At 50.7% G+C, this 19,590-nt stretch overlaps 1 protein-coding gene across 3 annotated transcripts in view; it reads right to left on the bottom strand.

Moving 5' to 3' along the window:
• CNTFR (ciliary neurotrophic factor receptor) overlaps window positions 1-19,338 on the bottom strand; it is a 210,737-nt gene extending 191,399 nt beyond the window's left edge. The window contains exon 1 of one of the 3 annotated variants that reach the window (XM_051642018.1): window positions 19,184-19,338. In XM_051642018.1, the coding sequence (XP_051497978.1) occupies window positions 19,184-19,282 (99 nt within the window). In that variant the 5' untranslated portion in view covers window positions 19,283-19,338. Of the gene's footprint in view, window positions 1-16,188; window positions 16,208-16,823; window positions 16,846-19,183 lie in introns of those variants that run through there. The other 2 variants (XM_051642022.1, XM_051642019.1) reach the window with 2 other exon arrangements.
• Window positions 19,339-19,590: the final 252 nt, after the last annotated feature.

Raw genomic sequence — 19,590 nt, 5'->3', positions numbered from 1 at the left:
GTTTAAACTGAGAGGGGAGATTTAGGTTAGGTATTAGGAAGAAATTATTCACTTTTAGGGTGGTGAGAAACTGGAATGGGTTGCCCAGGGATGTTGTTGATGCCTCATCCCTGGAGGTTTTTAAGGCCAGGTTGGATGAGGTTTTGTGCAACCTGATCTAGTAGTAGGGTTCCCTGCTCATGGCAGGGGGTTTGGAACTTGATGATCTTTAAGGTCCCTTCCAGCCTTAACGATTCTATGATTCATTCTGTCAACAGCATCTTCACATTTCTGAAAACTGCATCAATTCCTCTGCTGCTGCCTTGAGGATGAAGCCTACAAAAACCACCTTATTCATTTACAGCTCTCCATCCAGCTTCCCCACCTTCAAAATTTGGTGTCCTCTTTCTTGCAGAGGCATTAATACAAAGCACAGCACTTTTGAACAACACGCCACGTAGACAGCTGACCTACACATGGCAAGAGTCAGCACAGCTTCTGCCCCAAAAATTTACCAAGCACCCTTGTGCACAGCCTTCTGAGCACTGCTTGCTAGTGACAAGCTACTCCCCACACGAAGAGCCTTGAAAAAATGAGAGTTAACACAAGTTGTTACTGCTGTAAGTTACCCTGTGCGCATCCATACTGGCAGAGACCCCTCTCCCCCCAGGCTGCTCCTCCTGCTCTGCATCAATGCAGCACCCACCAAGTCACTGCAGTGCCCACCCAGCCTCCAAAATGCTGTGTCCTCTCCCAACCCTCAGATGCTTGACCCTGGCAGAGCAACTCAAATGAGCCAAAACTTTACATGCATGCCTCAAACAGTATCTGTGTATTTGCACACAGAGCTGCTCGTTGGTGCAGGTATCAGCAGAGGCATTAAGCCGTAAGATAGGGCTCCCTGGTGTTGCAATCACACAGCCAACCCAATTTCCACACTCCTGCCACTGGGACCTCAAAGGACAGAGGGTAACACCAGTCCACCCAATATTCTCCTTCAAATCTGCCCTGCAATGACTGAAACCTAGACAATAACAACAGTTATTACAAGGACGCAGGAACAAATCTGAGAATCAGCCACCAACCAGAAGGAAGTCAAGGCTCTGTGGACATGACTGAAAGCTCATCTTGGATGGTGTCTGGATCAGCAGGAGCATGCCAGCTTCTCCAGAAATGGGAAATGTGTGACAGATGCATCATGTTTATGTAGCAGAACCTTGTTGCAGCAGAGCCCTGTCAGTGTGTTTGCACACAGGCACACACTTCAGGTCTGCACGGTAGCCTACCCAGGCACCTATGTGTTACAGTACACATTTAACAAATTCAATAATAAAAAAATTATATTAGGGCCTGTAATTAAGGAATTTATTTCCCAACATGCTGGCAACGTCCTTGCAATTAGCAAGCCCTTGATGCTCTAAATTCCCCAGAGATCAGCAGCACCTGATACTTGCATGTCCTTCAGTCTTTCACAACCCAGAAAGCTTCTCCCCCACTCCTGTTTCAGCACTGGTGAGATTTTTCACACCTTGCAGCTCAGAAACACTTAAACTTCGGACACCCTGATCCCAGCTCCGCAGGTCACACCAAATCCAAGAGTGTAATTGGCAGCACAGGTGGGCTGTGGCTGATACAAGCCAGGGCAAAATTAGTCTCATTAAAAGCAGCAAAGCAAGACCATGCTCAGCCCAATGGAAGGAAAATTGCTTCCCACACCAGCTCTTTCGAGTCAGCCACCAGGAGGACTGCAAAGGCAAGAGCTAGAGCAGCCCTCCTGCTAATAAGATCCTGCAGAAATGCAAATCTTGGCCAAAGTAGCTGCATGAAGCCAGGACAAGAGGCTGAGGAGAGCCAGATGGCTTTTCCCTGCAACCAATCCCAGCTGCCATAGGGTTAAATCAATGCATGAAGCTATTAAAGGGGGTGGAAATGTTTTAACATGGTTGAGTGAAATTCCTCACACTTTTAAGTCGACAAGGAACCCCATTGGGGCTTAATAAGCTAACACAACCCATCCCATTACAGGTCGTTAACACACACAGGAGCCTTGGGAAGAGGAGCAATTAGGGCTGCACACTCACCTCCGCAAGAGGGAGGCCCACCCCAGCTTAGAATCCCACTGATGGGGAAGAGGGATGCAGGAAGGGGCCATCCGCTCCTCTGCTCCCTGTACCTTCTCCACCTGGAAAGGCACAAACAGCAAGAGCCTATAGCACGCTGAGCTATCATTAGCCTGAAGGAGCAGAAAGTTGGCCCCCAAGGCAAGTTACCATGCACAAAGCTCCTAAAGAATCCTCTGCTCCTTCCCACTTTCCTCACTTCCCACAGCCCCAGACGCAGGGCAGACGAGCCACTGTCCACTAAACATCTTGCAGAAAGAAAAAGGATATGCAAAGCCTCTGTCCCAGACAAGCAGACAACTGCTCCCCAGAGGCTTCAGCATAATGGTGTAATTACTGCAGCCCTCAATTTCTGTCCTATCAAGTATGGTACTTCCAACCTGGAAAGAACATTTAAGACTCCTCAGGAACTTAAGAATAGGTATATACCCATTATTTTCCACTGGCGAGAACCACAGTAACTAAATCATGTGCAGAAATGGGGTCAGAAGGAAGAGCAGAGAAGACTCTGCATTATCCCTTAAACTACTAGGTTAGAGGACCTTGCCCTGCTCTCTTCTGGAGATCACCAAGAAGGGGAACCACAGCTTACAGCATGGTGGGGTTGGAATCCTGTGACTGCAGACCTGGAACTAAAATTAAAAGTGACCCATGAAACTGGCTGCCAGCTTCACCCACACTTGCAAATCAATACAGACAATTCTGGGGGACTGAAATACTGATTTTCTAAATAAATTGTGCAAATTCAGAAGCAAAACAGATCCAGAGTACCAATCTTTGCTGTGCCAGAACAGAGAACAAGCTGGTAAGGGCTCTGGGTGGCTGCAAGAAGGGCTGTGGATGGGAGACAGATGGCACGAGCACCCTTGAGGGAAGGTGTCTGGAGCAGTCCCCAAAAAAGTGAAGAAAAAACCTACATGTAGAGTGCAGACAAGTTTTGGACAAGATGATTTGGCAAATTAGGATTTTCCTGTGATGGAGATGTTATTTGTTTTTTTTTTAATCCGTCCCATAAAGAGGGTCCAAAGCTCCCATATAAAACATAATAAGGAACAAGCCCCAAGGGTCTGCTTTCCTCAAATACCTCTTCCTTTGGGCATCCAGCTCTGTCCACAATGTAAGCATCCCCATCTCTCACAACACTTGCAGGCAGCCCATCAGGGCTTTGGTCTCCCACATATGGTGTTTCACCTCCTTATCTGTCTCAAGAGTGGGGTAAGATCATTGTAGCAGCACCCTTCACTGCTGACATTAAACGGACTGTGGACTTCCATCAGTCCAGCCAAGACTCTGTTCCAGCCCTTTCCCCTCTCCTCTGTAAGCAAGCATCTGCCAAACATTAAGTGGACCCCACTTGCTGCACTTTGGCTGTGCAAAAAAAAAGTCTTACCGGTATCACTCTGATGTCTCTTTATGGAAACCTGGCTGTCACAGTTCAGCCCAGCACAAGCCAATTTCCCAGTTCTCTCCTCAGATGCCTCCACAAGAAATATACTCCCATCCTTAAAATCACCTGCTCACCACAGTGCTTCTTTGGCACAATAATATCAACCAAAACACCATTCCACCCCTCCAGCTACAGCAGCTTTCCAGGCTCCCAGTTTCTTACATGCCTATTGCTGCAGCTGCCTTTCCTTAGGCAATTGGGCCCTGCTCAGATCCCACCAACCTCCAGCTGTAAATACTACCCTCTTGCATTCTCCTCCAAGCTCCTTCCTCCAAAGGAAAACACTGCTCACCACCTATATAATAAGGCTCCCCAAGATGCTCACAGGGCAGCCTAATGTTCATAAACAAACCACATTATGCTTTGTTTCCATCATCCCAAGCATTACCCCACCACTAGATTTGCTCTGATGCCTCAGAAGTGATCACGCAACTGCTGTGAAGCCACTTCCAATCACCTGCATTTTCTCCACTCAACATGCACCAAGGCTGGTCTCCACCAAAAGCTACACAGGCTTGTGCAAGGCCAAGAGCTAGAAGCACAGCCCAGCAAGGATAGGCCATGCCCCTAAAACAGCAAGCTGTGAATTGCTGCCTTGCCACTACCTCCGCCTGGGGAAGAACCTGCAAGCTCCACAACAGTGACAAAAATATCTGAGCAATTTACTTTCTTGCTGTCTCCTTGCACAGGGACAGACCCAGCTAGAAGGGACCTGAAGGGGATCCCTATTCCCCAGGAAAGCTCTTGGCCCAACCACCCTAAAAAGTAGGGCTGGAACAAGAAGCACTAGGAGACACCCAGCCGCTTCCAGAACTCCAGGAGAGCAGCTGGAGTTCCTTGGAGGGAAGAGCATTCAGCTAGGCATGAGCCACAGGTTACAGCAAACTATCTGGCTGTATTTGGTCTGTGAAGACCAGGACAAGCCCAGCCTGCAAAGGCTCCAGCAGGTCACATAGGATAGGAAACCCTGTGCTGTTTTCTGCCAGAGTTAGAGATTGAAGACAGCCCAAGGGCATGGACTCACACTTAAGTATGCCATCCTACTGAGGAAAAGTCACCTGGTCTCATTTCATCACGGATGTTCAATGAGAGGGAAACCAAGTCAGGGTGGTTGAAGGGACCCTTCCAGAGTGCTGGGGGCACTGCTCTAACCCTGCTTTTGCCCTGGTCACGTAGGAAGCACCATCAAACCGGCAGCACAGCCAGATCTGCCCACCCTGCTGCGGCGTTGCCTGTGGAGCAGACAGCTGCCCCACTCAATCTACCACGCATTTGTTTTGTGTTTCAGGCACCAGCAGGTCTTATTTGTAAGATCATGAAATGGTCTGAAGCCTTACAAGAACACGCCAATTAGATGCTCCCTAGCCCATGCTCAGCAGAAGGTCAAGCGCGCGGCAGCCTTGCCAGGGCTCCCCGTGTCTATCAGGCTCCTCTGACAGCGTGTCTTCTGAGGAGGGCTTACAACAGCACCCACACCACTTTGCTTTTATCATGCATCAGGAACTGGTTTAAAACTGGGGAGGCAGGAGGGCAGGAAGGGTGCAAGGCGTGTGAAAATAAAAGTTGATTTTTTTGTTTTGTTTTGTTTTAAACAGGCACACCAGACATGTAACACCTTCCCAACTTCGAGCCTTTTTGAGCCAGCCAGCCTCCTCTCTGCTGAGTTCTGGCAGGAGACAGGCACAAAGCACCAATTAAATGAAGACGAGTTATGCTTTTTCTGTCAAGCAAAAGAGAAAAAGGGGGGGGGCTGTGGGAAGAAGATGCAGGGGGTGAAAAAAAATAAAAAGACTAATCTAGCCCTGGAGTCATTTTGCTTTCAAAACAAGCTATCAAGACAGCCCCTTCTCCTCCCATCTCCTACAGAGGAAGAGCAAGGGAGCACCCACACGCCTGCCACGGACGCGTGGCATCAGTCATCAGAGCACACCATCAGTCACTTGGCACATCAGGACTAGCCATGCCCTCGCATTCCCTCGGGCATCTGTCAAAGCAGGTGGCACGGAACCAGGGCAGCGGATTCCTGATGAGGGTGGGCTGACTGTGAGCCCCATCAGCTCTCCTGATGAGATGCCACACTTACAGGCCATTAGGCTGAGAAAAAACAGGAGCCCCAGGGGCTCAAGTGCACTAGCTCTTCTGCCCACATCAGCAGCTTACTTTTTCCATGGCAGGTTACACACACAGCTGGCACAAGCATTCAAATGCTTCCCCTTCTGCCATACCAGGTTTGAAGACTCCCTGCACAGCCAGCAGTTCCCCTGGCTTCTGGCTAAGCTCAGGACAGCAAGCTGAGAGGTTCCCCCGTGTATTCCACACTACTGCTTGGTTCAAAGCAAGGATACCTGCCCTTGCAATGCACTGCCAAGGAACCACAGCACCCAGCACGGACACAGCAAGCTCTCCACCATATCTCACCCAGTAAGTAACAGTCCTGCAGCCAGCCAGATTAGAAGGTTACAAAGACTTCTCCAGGCTTTATCTTTGCATGTGATTAAGATAAATAGCAGGCACAGCCACTTCTAGGGGGAGTGGACATTTTTGCAGGGCACAAGCACCAATCCCAGCTTTAATATGCTACATACTTCCTTAGTAGAGTCCCTTTTGCAGGGCCCATGGGACTCTCAGGGCATCAGCTTCCCTCACACCTCCTTCCTTCCTAGGGTCTCTGAAGGCAGCAGCTAACCACGGCAGCAAAGTCACCTCCAGGAGCTAACAGACACTCTTATCTCTACAGGGTGGCACTCAAGCTGGGCTGACCAGGCAGGGATACTCTCTGCCACATTAGCAGAGAGCAACGATGATCCAGCCTCATCTACTGGGCTGGATCCACCACACAATCAGCACAGATGAGGAGGGAAAAGCATCTCTGCCAGGTTAGGTCTGCTCAGGCTGGCAGCACACACTCCCAGCTTGCTAGGAAGTGTCCTCCTCATTAGCATGGGGTCACTCAGCTGCAGCAGGGCACAAGCACCACTTGGATATTGCAACACCACTCACGTCCACTGCTGTGGGAGTGTTGAATTTCCTTGAAGAGCTCTGAAGCTCTTGGTTTGAATTTAAGAGAGAAAGAAAGAAGAAGAAAAAAAAAAGCCAAACAAAAACCCTCACAAAGAGTTGCACGTTCTCTGTAAACATACCGGGGGAAGAAAAGAGAGTGAATCTTTGATCCTCTTGACCTTGACAATGTCCTTATAATTACTAGACTATTTATTTTCAGTTAAACCCCAACTATTGAACAGTGTCAAGTTGTTTTTTTCTAAGCAGGTGATTATCCTGCTCAACTAATCTAATGAAAATTACCAAGAGGCTGCTGACCTCCAGCTACACACACTAAATAATGCACACAGCTTCACGATCAGACAGGCAAATCACAACCTTGCCTTATCTTGTCACTTTCTATACAGCTCCAGGCTTGCTCCACTCATGTTAGCCAAATGCTATCTCAGTGGAAAGCCCAGCAGAGCCAGCCCTGAGAACTATACAGCAAAAAGTTAGCTCCATAAGATTTCTTCTTCTGGAAGCCAAGAGCTGCAGCAGCAGATGTATTTACTCTTTAAGCTGTTGTCTGGTTCCTGAGGTTGTAGCATGAGGTGGTGGTCCCCTTGCAGTGGGCTTTGAGAAAAGCATTGTCCATGTCCTTTCATGAAGGGCACAAGGAAGGTAAGGTCTAAAAAAAAAAAACAGTGTACCAAGGGGCTCATTGCTCCAGATGGAAAAAGTCACCCCTTCCACTCTGTCTTTTCAGAAATCCCCATTTCTGTCTCCTCCTGCAAATAAGGCTGCCCACCCCCTCTGGAGGTGCACAGCACAACCAGCTGCAGGGGAACTAGGGCAAAGAAAAGAGGACCCAACAGGGGATTCTCCGTCCCCAGCTCAGGGCACACAGTGGGGGCCAGGAGGTCTGCAGTAATCCTGGCCCACTTATTGGTATTCTGCTCTCCTTGAGAACAGACTACCAGCAAGAGCAGCAGCAGGAAGAGATAAAAGCTTCAACCAGCAATTAAGGAAGCAAGACCTAAATGAGGAACCACAAAAAAGTTAACACACACTCTCCCCACGCAGCCTCAGTTTGAGTAGCACACACAGCTAGAAGAATAAATCACGTAGGGGTGACTTCAAGCCTAAAATAAGTTTCCACTTGGGAAGCTATAGACAACTGTGGAAAAACACAGCTAAAGAACAAGCTGACTAGCTTTTATGCCTCTCACCCACCCCCTTCCCTAACATGAAACCCCAGTTGCAACACCACAGAGAAGAAACCCCTCTCATCCAGCCTGGCCTTATACCCTCACTGCCTCTTGGTCCTTCAGACCCTCCTCAGTACAGAAGCTCCCAGCTTACCTCTGGTCACTGCTGTAGTCAGGAGCTTCACCCTGCCAGCCCCAGCTGCCTGCACCTGCCCTGCAGCCCTTTCCTTCCTACAAAACTCACCCCACCCCCAAAACACCTGATTTATCCTCCCATCTTGGCTATCCTGGGATTGGAGTTCCTTTTCTTCAGCTCAGGAGATGCTAAGCAAGACACAAGTGGGCAGGACTTCTCATTTTCTAAATAGCCAATTCCTTCCCTTTTGCAAACTTTTAGAACAAGAGGGGCAAACAGTCTCCTCCAAAGTGAGCAGAAAAAAAGGCCAAGGTAGGTTTAGGCATAAAAGAAGAGGGAGCATGAGAAATCAGAGGAAGACAGGCAGGAAATAGCACAAGATTCAGCTTTAGGAAAATACCCGCTAACACATGCAAGAAAAATGATCCATAGCAAAGATATTCAAAGGGAAGAAGAAATCTGGGAAAAATTAATGTCTACAGCAGCAATTGTGAGGGGACCGTGAGCAGGCAGGGCTTTGAAAACAAGCACCACCATGGCAGAGGCTCTATGTAGGGCAGGTCCCACCTCTGAAAAAGGGAGGAGGTGTTGCCCTGCTGCTCTGTGGACACGGCTTTGCACAAGGGTGTCTTCAGAGAGATGATCCTGAGCCCCAAGGAGCCCAGTCACACCATCTGGGCATGGTACGGCTAAAGGGTTAACTGGCCAGGACTCAGCCAGAGGAGGGGTCCTTTGTTTTTCTCCCTCCTTTGAGTTTTAGAAAGTTGTCTGCTGCTGAAGCAATTAAAGCTACTTCTGGAAAAAGGTTTGAATGATAATGAAACTCCTTTATCTCCTAGCCTGGGTGACAGAAGGAACCTCGGGCTTCTGGTCATTGAAGCCAACGTTGTAATTGCTTGTGTCACAGCCTTACTCCATCCACATGTGCTGACTCTGCCCTTAAAAGCCAAGGTGCAGGTCAGTTTGTGTCTCTACTGTCAAGCAGATGCTTGGTGTCCTCCATGGGCTCAGCAGCAAGTGCCAGGGTTGCAAGGGGGCCATCAGCTGGGTTAAACTGGTATCACCCTACTGAATTATGAGGTACACTCTGAACAGCCATCCCTCCTGGAAAATGTTGCTCAGGCAGCTCCCAAGAGACCGTGTGGTGGTGGCCACAGTCTGGTGGGCATAAAGTGAGCCATAAGAGCTTGGCAAAAGCCATTAAAATACATCTGTTTCAGAACTGACTTTATCATCAGGCCTGGTCTGGGAAGAGGCTTGCACAAGAGAAAAGAGTGGATTTAAAACCATTATCGCACAAAGCCCTCAAAAACACCCTGAGGACCAAAGCTGGGCTGGCTGTGACCAAGGGTGCTGTGACCAAGGGACATCTCTAGCTCCAGCACCTACCACCACCCCGTGTCTCTGCACCAGCTGCTCCAGAGCAGAGGTGACAGCATCCCCTTCTCATGCTGGGAAACAGATGCCGAGCCCAGCAGCCTCTCCTCCCAGCTCACACAATGGCAGAAGTTTGCAGCTGCCTGGGAGGACTGCGACACCCCAGAGCTTACAAATGCATGTTTTGGGGAGGTTTTTCTGCTCCCCAAGCTGAGTTGCAGCTGGAGACACGTGTCTGTGCTTGTCCCCAAGACGGACAGCAGCAGTAGTGGCATCCTCTGGTGCCACTCCCTGCTAGCAGAGCATGGCAAAACGTTAGAGTGATAGCCTCTGGGGACATCACTATGCATGGACAAGTACTCATCTTCCTTGCTGAAAACCAGCAGGCAAACCACTGATTAGTGTCACTCTTCCTGGTTGTCTCAAGGCAGACACCTAGCCTGCTGGGGCTCTGATCAGAACCCACCAGCTTATCGCATATGTGCTTGCCACTAAGACCTAGGTCAGACGCAAGCTTGAGAAAGAGGGAGAGATTGCATTGTCCTCTCCTTAGAATAGTTTGCATTGGAAGGGACCTTAAAGATCATCTAGATCCAACCCCCCTGCAATGGGCAGGAACATCCCAGCACATCTTTTCCAGTGCAAGTCATGGTGTGCAAGCCCACCTCCAGCTGATTCCTGCATGGTCTAAGCAACAGGGAAAGGCAGGTGAAATCTGTTTCACTCCAGGCACCCACCAGCTGAGCTGTTGCTCCACCCCCACTTCACTACTGGTGATAAGAGAGGCAGGAGGAACCCAGCTGGTCTCCTCCAAGGCAAGGATGGAACAGGGTGGGCTGCGGCAGGGCCAGCACTTAGGAGAAAAGCATCTTTAGCTTGACAACTCAGCAAATTTGATCTGGAACTGGCAAGAATAAATGTAAAGCCTTTAAATGTCATCTCAGGGGTTTGGCTGCCAGACAGACAGACAAGCACACAGCACTGCGTAGGGAGCTGGGTGCCCTGCTTTGGTCTATGCAGAGTATTTACTAATGTGTCCCGCAGCTGGCATGAGCTGTCAGCAACTCAAGGAATCTGTTTTTCTGCCACCAGCTCTGCTCTGGGACCTCCAGGAAATCCCAAAGCCACTCCAGGTTTTGGTTTCCCCTCCTTGCAGGCAATGATGCTTTCCTGCAGCCCCAGGTCACAGCAAGGTTAAAGGCTGACCCTGGTAATGTACAATAGCAAGCAGCCTTGAGGAGCCCTCCAAGCCTAAATGCAGATGTGCAATAACCTGAGCCTCTTCTTTGGGTCTGAGTTCCAAACACAGGTCAGACCATCCCAATTCCTTATTGTGAGAGGAAAAGTCAAAATAATCAGCGCACTTCCTTTGTCACTGACACCTCCAATTTGGACAACTCACATCATGTTCTCCCTTTGCCAGCCCCAGGAAGATAGCAAGCCTGTCAGTTCATGGCTGGCTCTACCCTGTGCTTCAGGAAACCCTTCTTGGAAAAAAGCCAGCATTTCTGGCCTGACTGGAGATAAAGATGTGCCAAAACTGGGAAGCACAAATACCACATGCCTTTGAAGCCTGGAAACGACTGTGGCTGTTGGAGAAGTTACACTTCGTCCTTTGCAGAAGAGCAAGCCAGGATGAATTTGAAGTTGCTGATCCAAAGCAAATGGGGCTGGGGGGCAGCTGATGTGTCTGTATGGCAAAAAGCACTGTGCAGAATGGGGTTATGCAGTGTCAACGATCCCCCTCTCAGTCCTCACCCCATCTAAACATGCCCCAAGAACTTGGTGTGTCTCAGCATTGCTGAGAGAAGGCAACACGCACCAAACCAGAGACCAGCAAGCAGGGAGTGTGGATGGGAAACGGTTAACGGCAGCTAATAACTCCAGCTGTATCCAAAATAAGGGACTCCAAAATGTTCTGGGAGTGGGAATGTACAGAAATGTCCCATCAAAAGGGCAAGAGGTTTCTTCCAGGGGGCAGAGCACATCTGTGGCAGGGCCAAAAGATGCTGTCAACCCAATACGCTCCCTCCAGCACAGATTTCAGTATTAGCCAGTGCTCTGTGCCCTGTCACAGTACTTACTTTCACACTCAAAATTAAAACTAGACTCGCCAACATACCCAATGGGCCTGTCAAACTAATCATGTTAGGAGGACTGGAAACACACAGCAGCAAGAGCCGTCCCCTGCTCCAGAGCCCTTGTAGAAATCATGCATCCAGGAGACAGAAAAGCCTCTGTCGTTCCCGGAACCAGGTCAATAAAAGCATAGACAACTCCATCCAGAGAGAGAGAGAGAGAGAGAGAGAGAGAGAGAGAGACACTTTTTTTTTGGTGACTCACAAAAAAGAGCAGCTTCAGCTCCCCCAGCTGCAAATAGGTGGGCAGGCACAAAGAGCCAGTGCGGAAATGTGTCTGTGCAACACGTGTGGGGAGTCGTCCGCCCCGCACATGTCTGGGGTACAGGGCAAGAGGAAACTGCTCGGAACTGCTGCACGGGAGAGCTGTGGAAAACAGTGACTGCTGTTCGGTGTGAATCTCCCACCTCCCCCTCCCCAGGTTCCCAAACCAAACAGGCATTCAGTGTGCTGGGGAAAGAGAACAGGATAGGCAAAGATTTCAAAGCTGAGCAATCCCAGGCAGCTTTGAAAGGCCTCATATTCAGGGAGCAAGAATCACACACCTTTCGGGGAGCAAAAAAATAAAAAATTTATTTCATCCAGAACAAAACTATCCCCTCCCCACAGCCATAGTTATTTGTGAGTGTACCTTTGCTGTAACACAGTTATTTCTTGAACTCTTTGCTAAGTGAGAAGTCCAGAGGACTGGATTGAGCTTTTTTTTAATCAAATCTCAAAGCAGCAGCAGCGTTTTGTTCTTTCTCCTTCTTTTTAATGTATTTATTTTTCAAGCCCTTAGCTCAGATGCACAGTGGAGGGTAAATCACACATTGGCAAAGTCTGGCATTGGCTGCCTGCCCTTTGCATTCCAAAACCACGCTCTAACCACAGGAGAGGATGTGTCCTCTTTATCACCAGCATTTTTTAGGCCGCGGACAAAAGGACCATGGTGCAGAGAGTGTACCTATATTCCAAGCAGACACAAGCTTCCTTTATTATATGTAATATTGTTTAATTTCACAAGTGAACACTTGTTCCTGGCCCCAAGGAACTCGACTCAGCCTGCCTCCCCCAAGCAAACTGACAGCAGCAGCAGATCCCTCCTTCTGCATTGCTTGCAAAGCTCTGGCAAAGGGAACTTTACACCTCTCACAGATGATCCTATGCAGCATCCACTGCCTTCTGTGCCTGCATAAGATTTGGGCAGGGATAGCTGGCTGTGTCAGCCCCACATGGCTCTTCCCATCGAAACAGGAATATCTGCAGCTCCTTCCTCCCAAGGAGGTCTTGAGACATTCATTGCTACTCCCAGGGCTGAACCTCTCACTTAGGAGACATTTGAATGCTGAAGGTCAAACCCTCCTGGCAATTCAGAGAACTCTGACAGCAGTGGGGACCTTAGCCCTCAAGAGGGAGAGAATGCTTTTGCTTACTGATACTGGGAGTGATAGCCAGCCTTGCTCTCCATGCTCATCCACCAGCCAACTCCCCAGCTCCACTGGCTTTAGCATTGCTGGTGGGAATGGGCAACTCATACTGTCTTCTCCTTGCAGGACTCAATAAATACCAACTGACTCGATGCAGAAAAAGCAGGGAATGAGAGTAGCCCTGGAGTAGTGCCCCGGTCCCTCCTCTTAGAGTGGGACCAGCCATCCAGCTACCAAGGTTTAGGTCATCAGAGGTCCAGGCTGCAAGTCTGTTCTAGCTTGGGGGCGAAGCTTCCCCAGCAGCCTTTCCCCGTTACCCAGCATTTTTTTTGTGCCACTTCCCCCACCAGTTCTCCCCTTCACAGGGTGTGTTGCCTAGTATTTAAATGCAACCAGGTCCAGGCAAGCCAGATTTCAGTTGATCCCAGGTCCCCTCTGCAAAGCAATGCTAAGACAGGCATCACTACCCTTCCTACAGCTGCTGCAAGCACATCCACTACTACAGTGCAGCATCATTTATTACAAACTCTTTCAGCCTTCCTCCTGCAGCCTCCCCCGAGCAGGGATCAGCAGAAAGCAATCCCCCCAGGGAAAAGAGAGATATTTCCCACATAATGGGCACTAGTATTAATTCTTCCATCTGCTTCAGCTTTCCTTTCATTCTGTGACTTTATGAACATCATTTGATGCTGGCAGCAGCCCTGGAAGGCATTGCAAGTCACCTGAAGCAAAACGGCTTATTCCAGCACCGGCATCCGGGCTGCCTCCCAGACAGAGGGTGGCAGCCCCAGTCTCACATGGCCATGCTGCCCAGACAGCTCACAGCCACAGTGCCGGAACAGCGGTGCCTCAAGAGGGCTTCAATGACTTCTTTAGGGTGTCACGGCTAATTAGAGCCCTGACTATACCCTCTAATTAGTTAACACCTTCAGACAAAGAACCCTCCCCTCTTCAAACCACGTCACGCCTTCGGATATTATAATTGACTTTAAAGTAGACTCGGCACTTCTTCCCGGACCTCATTCCACATCACAAGGCATTTCAGAATAAACAAACCCCCCTGGTCCTCAGCTCTGGCTCAGAAACCAGTTGGGGAAGTGCCATTACATCTGCACAGGCACACATCCGCACGGCCGGACACAAAACCTCCATCAAAAGCACAAAGCAAACATACTGATGCAGCCGTGTCATCCTCCCCTGATCTCTCAGTTTTTGACCAGCCTAGCGCTACTTTCAACCACAGTCAGCACAGCCTTTTCCAGGAGAACGGGAGTGTTTCGCGATGCGTCAGTGTCGTACTAAAAATATTGCCTGGGGGCTTGAGAGAGAAGTGGTGCTCCAGCAAAGGAGCCTGGTATCTGGCAACAGAAGGCATTGAAAACACTAACCATTTAAAAATTAGTATGCCAGAACGTTATCAAGCATCAACATTTCAATTCAGAAACTTGATCTCTGTTTTCATTAAGTAATGGATAAACTGAAACTATCTGAATGCTTTCAGTTTCTCACTAGCACAAAATATTAAGTAGAAAGGAAAAAAAAAAAAAAAAGAAAGAAACCACCATCATAACTGCAAACACGCTGAACAAAAACTATCAAGATTCATAGGATATAAATACTGAGCCCTTCCAAACCTGGTATGGGAACAATGTCTCTTTATTTGCTTTTCACAAGGTTTGTTATAACAAGAGAGGGAGAGACTCCAGTATACAGTGTTTTAATATACATACATGCATTCACAGCTGGAATAATAGATTTAAAGGACAGAACACAATATTACAGCTGAATGTATGCAGAAATCCATAAACATACCTTCTAAAACACGCTCCTTGCACCCTACCCAGATATACACTTGGACACATACATATAATGTATGTATACACACAAAACCCCACCACGTTTCAGATCGATCAGAACCATTCATTAATCAGTCTCTAAAGTTTCTGCTGCTTTGGGAAAACATGACCCTGAGGAGACATCATGCGTGAACTTAACATCCAGCAGAAAATGAAACCCATAATACACTTCATCTTGAAAGCCAAGCCCAAATCTAACTTAATCCCTGCTCTGGACAATGCCTCCGGAGAGGCATTAAAACCATGCTAGGTGTTTTCCTGGATTTCCCAAATTCCCCGGAGATTCCCTGGCACTCCCGCTGTATTCATCTCCTCCTTGCTTAGGAGATGTTTCTGGCTGAGTGCTCCCATCCTTACTCCGGCTGCTTCCATGGCTGTCGACACATGGATCCAGCGCAGCAGCATCTGGAGAGCCGCGTCCTGCCCTCGCCGCAGGACGAGTAACCCGGAGCAGCCCTTGGGGTCTAACACTCGGATTCCTACAAAACGCGCAGAGGGGTGTTTGTACGGGCTTGAAGGGTCAAGAGCGGCTTTGCATCCTTCTTCCCCAGCCCCGGCAAAGTGATTTCAGCAGATCTCGTGCCCCCTAGTGTCATCCTGGCGAACGGACCGGCACCGGGCACCGGCACCGGGTACCACCTGGCCCGGGCAGTGCCCTCACTTAACCCACAGGAAAGCAGGCACCGTGCCCTGCTGGTACCCACAACGCTATTAAATGCCATTTCCAACAGTTCAGGTGCTCACCGGCCCTCTCCAGCACCCCCCGGGGGAGCAACAGCCCTCACCAAGTGTCCCTGTGCCTGGCATGGTGCCACCTCCCTTACACTCCTGCACAGCCTCAGCAAGATCTGCCCCACCAGCAGATAGCCCGAGCGATGTCCCTGGCCAGGGGCCAAGAGGAGGAGGCAGAGAGCATCTGTGGTGGACACTGTCCAGAATCCAGCTCCTCCTAAAAATAGATGGTCCGTGGAAGGGCACGGCCCTTCCAGCTAATGGAAACGCTCAGTGCCAGAAGCTCAGCGTTAGGGATGACAAACCTCAAAGCACATGAAGGCAAGACACCACCACCTTTGCACAAAGTCCCTTTTTCTTCCCTGTGGGAGCACCTGTGGCATTGAGCTCCGGCCGTTAGGACGAGAAGCAGTGCACAAAGCCAGCTCAGCATCCTAGCCCTGCCAGCCTGCTCTGCCCAGCGTCTCCCAGGAAAATATCCACTCTGGCTGCAACACTAAAGGGTGCAACTGGGACCGGACCCTGCACATGGAACACCAGAACAAAATGTGTGCTGGACAAGGAGCACAGGAAGTGTGTGTCGAGCCTGCGCACACGCCTCAGTTTCCCCATCTGTCCAGCAGCCCTGATGCAGCTTGCCCTCTCCTACCTTGCTCATCCCTCCTTATTCCACTCTAAGCTCTCATCAGGACCCCACATACAGCACCTAGAGCACCAGCCCCTTCCAGTGTGTGTTAGCAGCATGCAAGCAAACCTCAGCAACTCATCGCCAAAATTTGGAGGAATTCTCCCCAGGGCACTGACCTGAGTATGCTGCTTTCTTCTGCAACACCGAGCAGGGACTATAGCTTAGAATAATGGGGAAGTAACTCAGTTCAGTGCTGACAAAGCATCACAAGCCCCAGCGGGGTGGGAGGGGAGGAGGTGTCCTTCCCTCACGCTGCCATGCCTGGTATACATCATGTTTAGGGCCAGGCATACGTCACCAACACAAAATGGACAAATTGGAGGGATTTCAGAAAAACGAGCGACAAAAATGATCAGGAGGCAGAAGGGATTGATTTACAAGGAGAGATTAAAAGAGCTGCGATCAGTCTAGCTGAGCTGAGCAAGTACTGACAGAAGCAGTCAGATGCTAATCTGCAAATGGGATGAAAACAATATGGGAAGGAATAATTTAGCATCTTCAGCAGTAACGGATAAAATCATGGGGAACTCAGGCCTGAGTAGGTAGATTAAAAAAAACACAAAACAACCCACAAACTGAAACTTCTTTCCTAGCTGGGTGTGACTGCCTGCATCAAAACGCACCAAGTCCCCAAAACTCTTCCTGTCTGGCACAAGGGCCCTTGGGAGCAACCATGCCTTAGAGCCTAAGAAGGTGAGTGCACACACACACATGCAGACACACACAGAACCCTTTCCCACCCCTGACTCACGCTTGGGAAAGCAGCAGGGCCTCCACAATTACCCCAAGAGGACAGAGGCTTCAGGCTTGCAGGGAGGCAACGCAGAGCTGCTGGGAAGGCGTGGGAAGGTCCCCACAGAAGGATGCCTTTGCACTCCCAGGTCTTCACCGGGAAAAGGTGCTGAGACTGCTGCCTGCGAAGTCGCAGGAGTGAGCTCAGCTGTGAGCACTCAGATATTTACACACAAACAGCACATTACTCAGCAACTCCCATTTGTCAGGCGTAATGGCAGCGGCAGGAGTAATAAACGACAGAGCCGAGAGACAGACTCCCCAGGCGCATACCCAGCCCCAGCCTGAGCTGGAGCAGGATGCATTCCTCCAGCTTGCCGGGAATTTAACTGAGAGTGGCCGGGACCAGGCGCTTGCACCCACAAAACTCCTGCTGCCAGCTTCGGAGAGACGGCCACGTTTCCGAAAGCTGAGCTTTGGCTGCACAGTTATTTGTATGTGTATGTGCATCTTAAGCTTTGCGGCTATGAGAGGTACCAAGGATTTTCCCTCCCAAGTCCAGGAGGTGCTGAGCACCTTCCATAGGGATGAGGACCCAGCACCTTGGCAGAATCGGGTCATCTCGGGGTAAATCAGACCAAAGATCGTGCACGATCATCAGATCATGGCTTGGCCTGCTCTGACAACAGGCTCTGATGAAGTTATTCTAAAGCACTGTTGCAAAGAAGTCTGCCAGGCACGGGGCTCTCATTTCCAAAGCACAGCCTCAGGAAAGTCCACCCTCCCCAGCAAAGCCCTTGCAAGCTCTATTTCCAGCATTTGATCCCACTGAGATGCCTGGTCAGACACGAGCATCCCTTGCACATCTCCAGCCATCACAGCAGACCTCTAACTTCTCATGGAGGGGCAGGGCAGGGAGAGAGGAGCAAGAACGGCTGCTCCCGCATATTTGCACGTTTTGCAGGAAGCAGGCAGTGTCCCTGCCTCGCTGCCTGCACTCACAGCCGGCAGGACCAGCAGCAAAGTGTGCAGGTCCCGTCCCTCACGGATTTAAACAACGCGCATACACTTGGGAGAGGGCATGGTCAGAGTTAAATAAGCAAAACCCTAGCAGAAGTCAGCAAGTTCCTGAGGAAAAAGCAATCTGAGGAAAGGATCCTCCTGCTCTATCCCATAAATTGGAACACAAAGAGACATGAAAAAGAAATCAAACGGCTTTGCAGTCAATCCACTGTCTGCAACTTGTGCTGTGTACAAACCCTACACGTGTCTAGAGGCAAGGCATAGGGAAGAAAGAAGCTTTTTGAGAGAGAGACACGAAGTGCCAATCTTCACACCAAAAAAGTTTAGTGGATTAAGAAACAACTGCCGGAGAAGCCAGGGAAGCTGAAACATGCAAACCAGGTTCTGTCCCCAGCGAGGGCAGCACAAATTAGCTCATGCGCTGCTTGGAGTCCCAATCCGGTTTTAAGATTTCAGAGGGGGAAGTCACCAAGATCTGGAAATGTCAGGGAGTTTGTGTAGCAAAGGGATCGGTGTGTATTATGCAACTCTGGAAGGCAGCCTTCGTACTCGCGCTTGGGATGAACTGCCTAGCCGCGGGAAGGCAGATCCACAGAGGTGCCAAGCAGGCTCTTTTCTTATAAAATCACACTCCCCCCGCTCAAAAAAATAAAATTATAAATAAATAAATTTAAAAATCCGCACTGCCACAGCTGACGAAAGGGCTGGAAAGGTTGCACCTTTGGAGAAACGAAGAAAAAGTCTGCTCTCCCGCCCAGGAAATCCACGGGCTCCGGTTTACAAAGAGCTACCCCGCAACCCCGGCTCCAGCCCTGCTCATGCAATGCAGCAGGCAGGAGGGCTCATCCCTTCCCCAGCGTTCAACCTGATGCCGTTCCCAGCGGCAGCGATGCCCACCCGGCTGGGAAGTGGGGGTCCTGCCGTGCCTCCCCCGCCACGCACACGCGGCCCCGGAGGGTGCGGGGACGCCCAGAACCCCATGCCCCCCATCCCTCTCCCGCCGGGAACGGGGCCGGAGGACGGACACACAGACACGGCGGAGCAGGAAAGTAAGTTGCCCGAATTGTTTCCTGGCGGGTTTGCGGGGGGGAAGGGGAGGGGGGGCGGACACGCGTAGGCGCTTTGGAGAAAGGTGCGGGAGAGAACACCCCGGGGTGGGAGGAATAAGCTGTTTCCTCACCCCCCCACCCCCCCCACCGCCAGCCTTTTCGCCTCCTTGAAAGGCAGCGAGGCTTCGGCGGTGGGCACTGGGTCTCGCCTCCGCTGACCCCCGCGCCCGCCCCCTCCTCCTTCTCCCGGGTCGGGGCGCGGGGGACACCCCGCACCGCCCTCCGTCCCCGGCCGCCCGGTACTCACGGCGTCTTCCTTGCCGCCGCTCCCGGCTCTACCCCATGCAACCACCGGCTGCTTCTGCACCGGCTCGGGGGCTATAAGCTCTTTTAAACTCCAGCACATAACCCATGTGACCGCAGAAGCCACTGGTAAGGAGCGCCGGGGAGCCAGCGATGAGCTCAGCCCGCACCCCCCGGCACAGCGCCGGGGACGCGCTCCCGGCCCCGCTGCGCGCACCCGCCTCACGCCGCACACACAGGCACACACACACGTCTACACACAGACACACACGCACGCACCCACGCGTGAGTTTGCACGCCCTCCCGGGCACACGCCCCTGCGGACAAGCAGCCTCGCCCCCTCCCCACCGTCCCCCGGGGATGCTGAGCAGGAGCGAGGTACGACACACACTCAGCCCTCGTCCCCGTCCC

The sequence above is a fragment of the Apus apus genome, chromosome Z (genome assembly GCF_020740795.1).
Source record: "Apus apus isolate bApuApu2 chromosome Z, bApuApu2.pri.cur, whole genome shotgun sequence".
NCBI lineage: Eukaryota > Metazoa > Chordata > Aves > Apodiformes > Apodidae > Apus > Apus apus.
The sequence above is the reverse complement of the archived record's forward strand: the minus strand, read 5'-3'. Positions and strand labels throughout refer to the sequence as shown.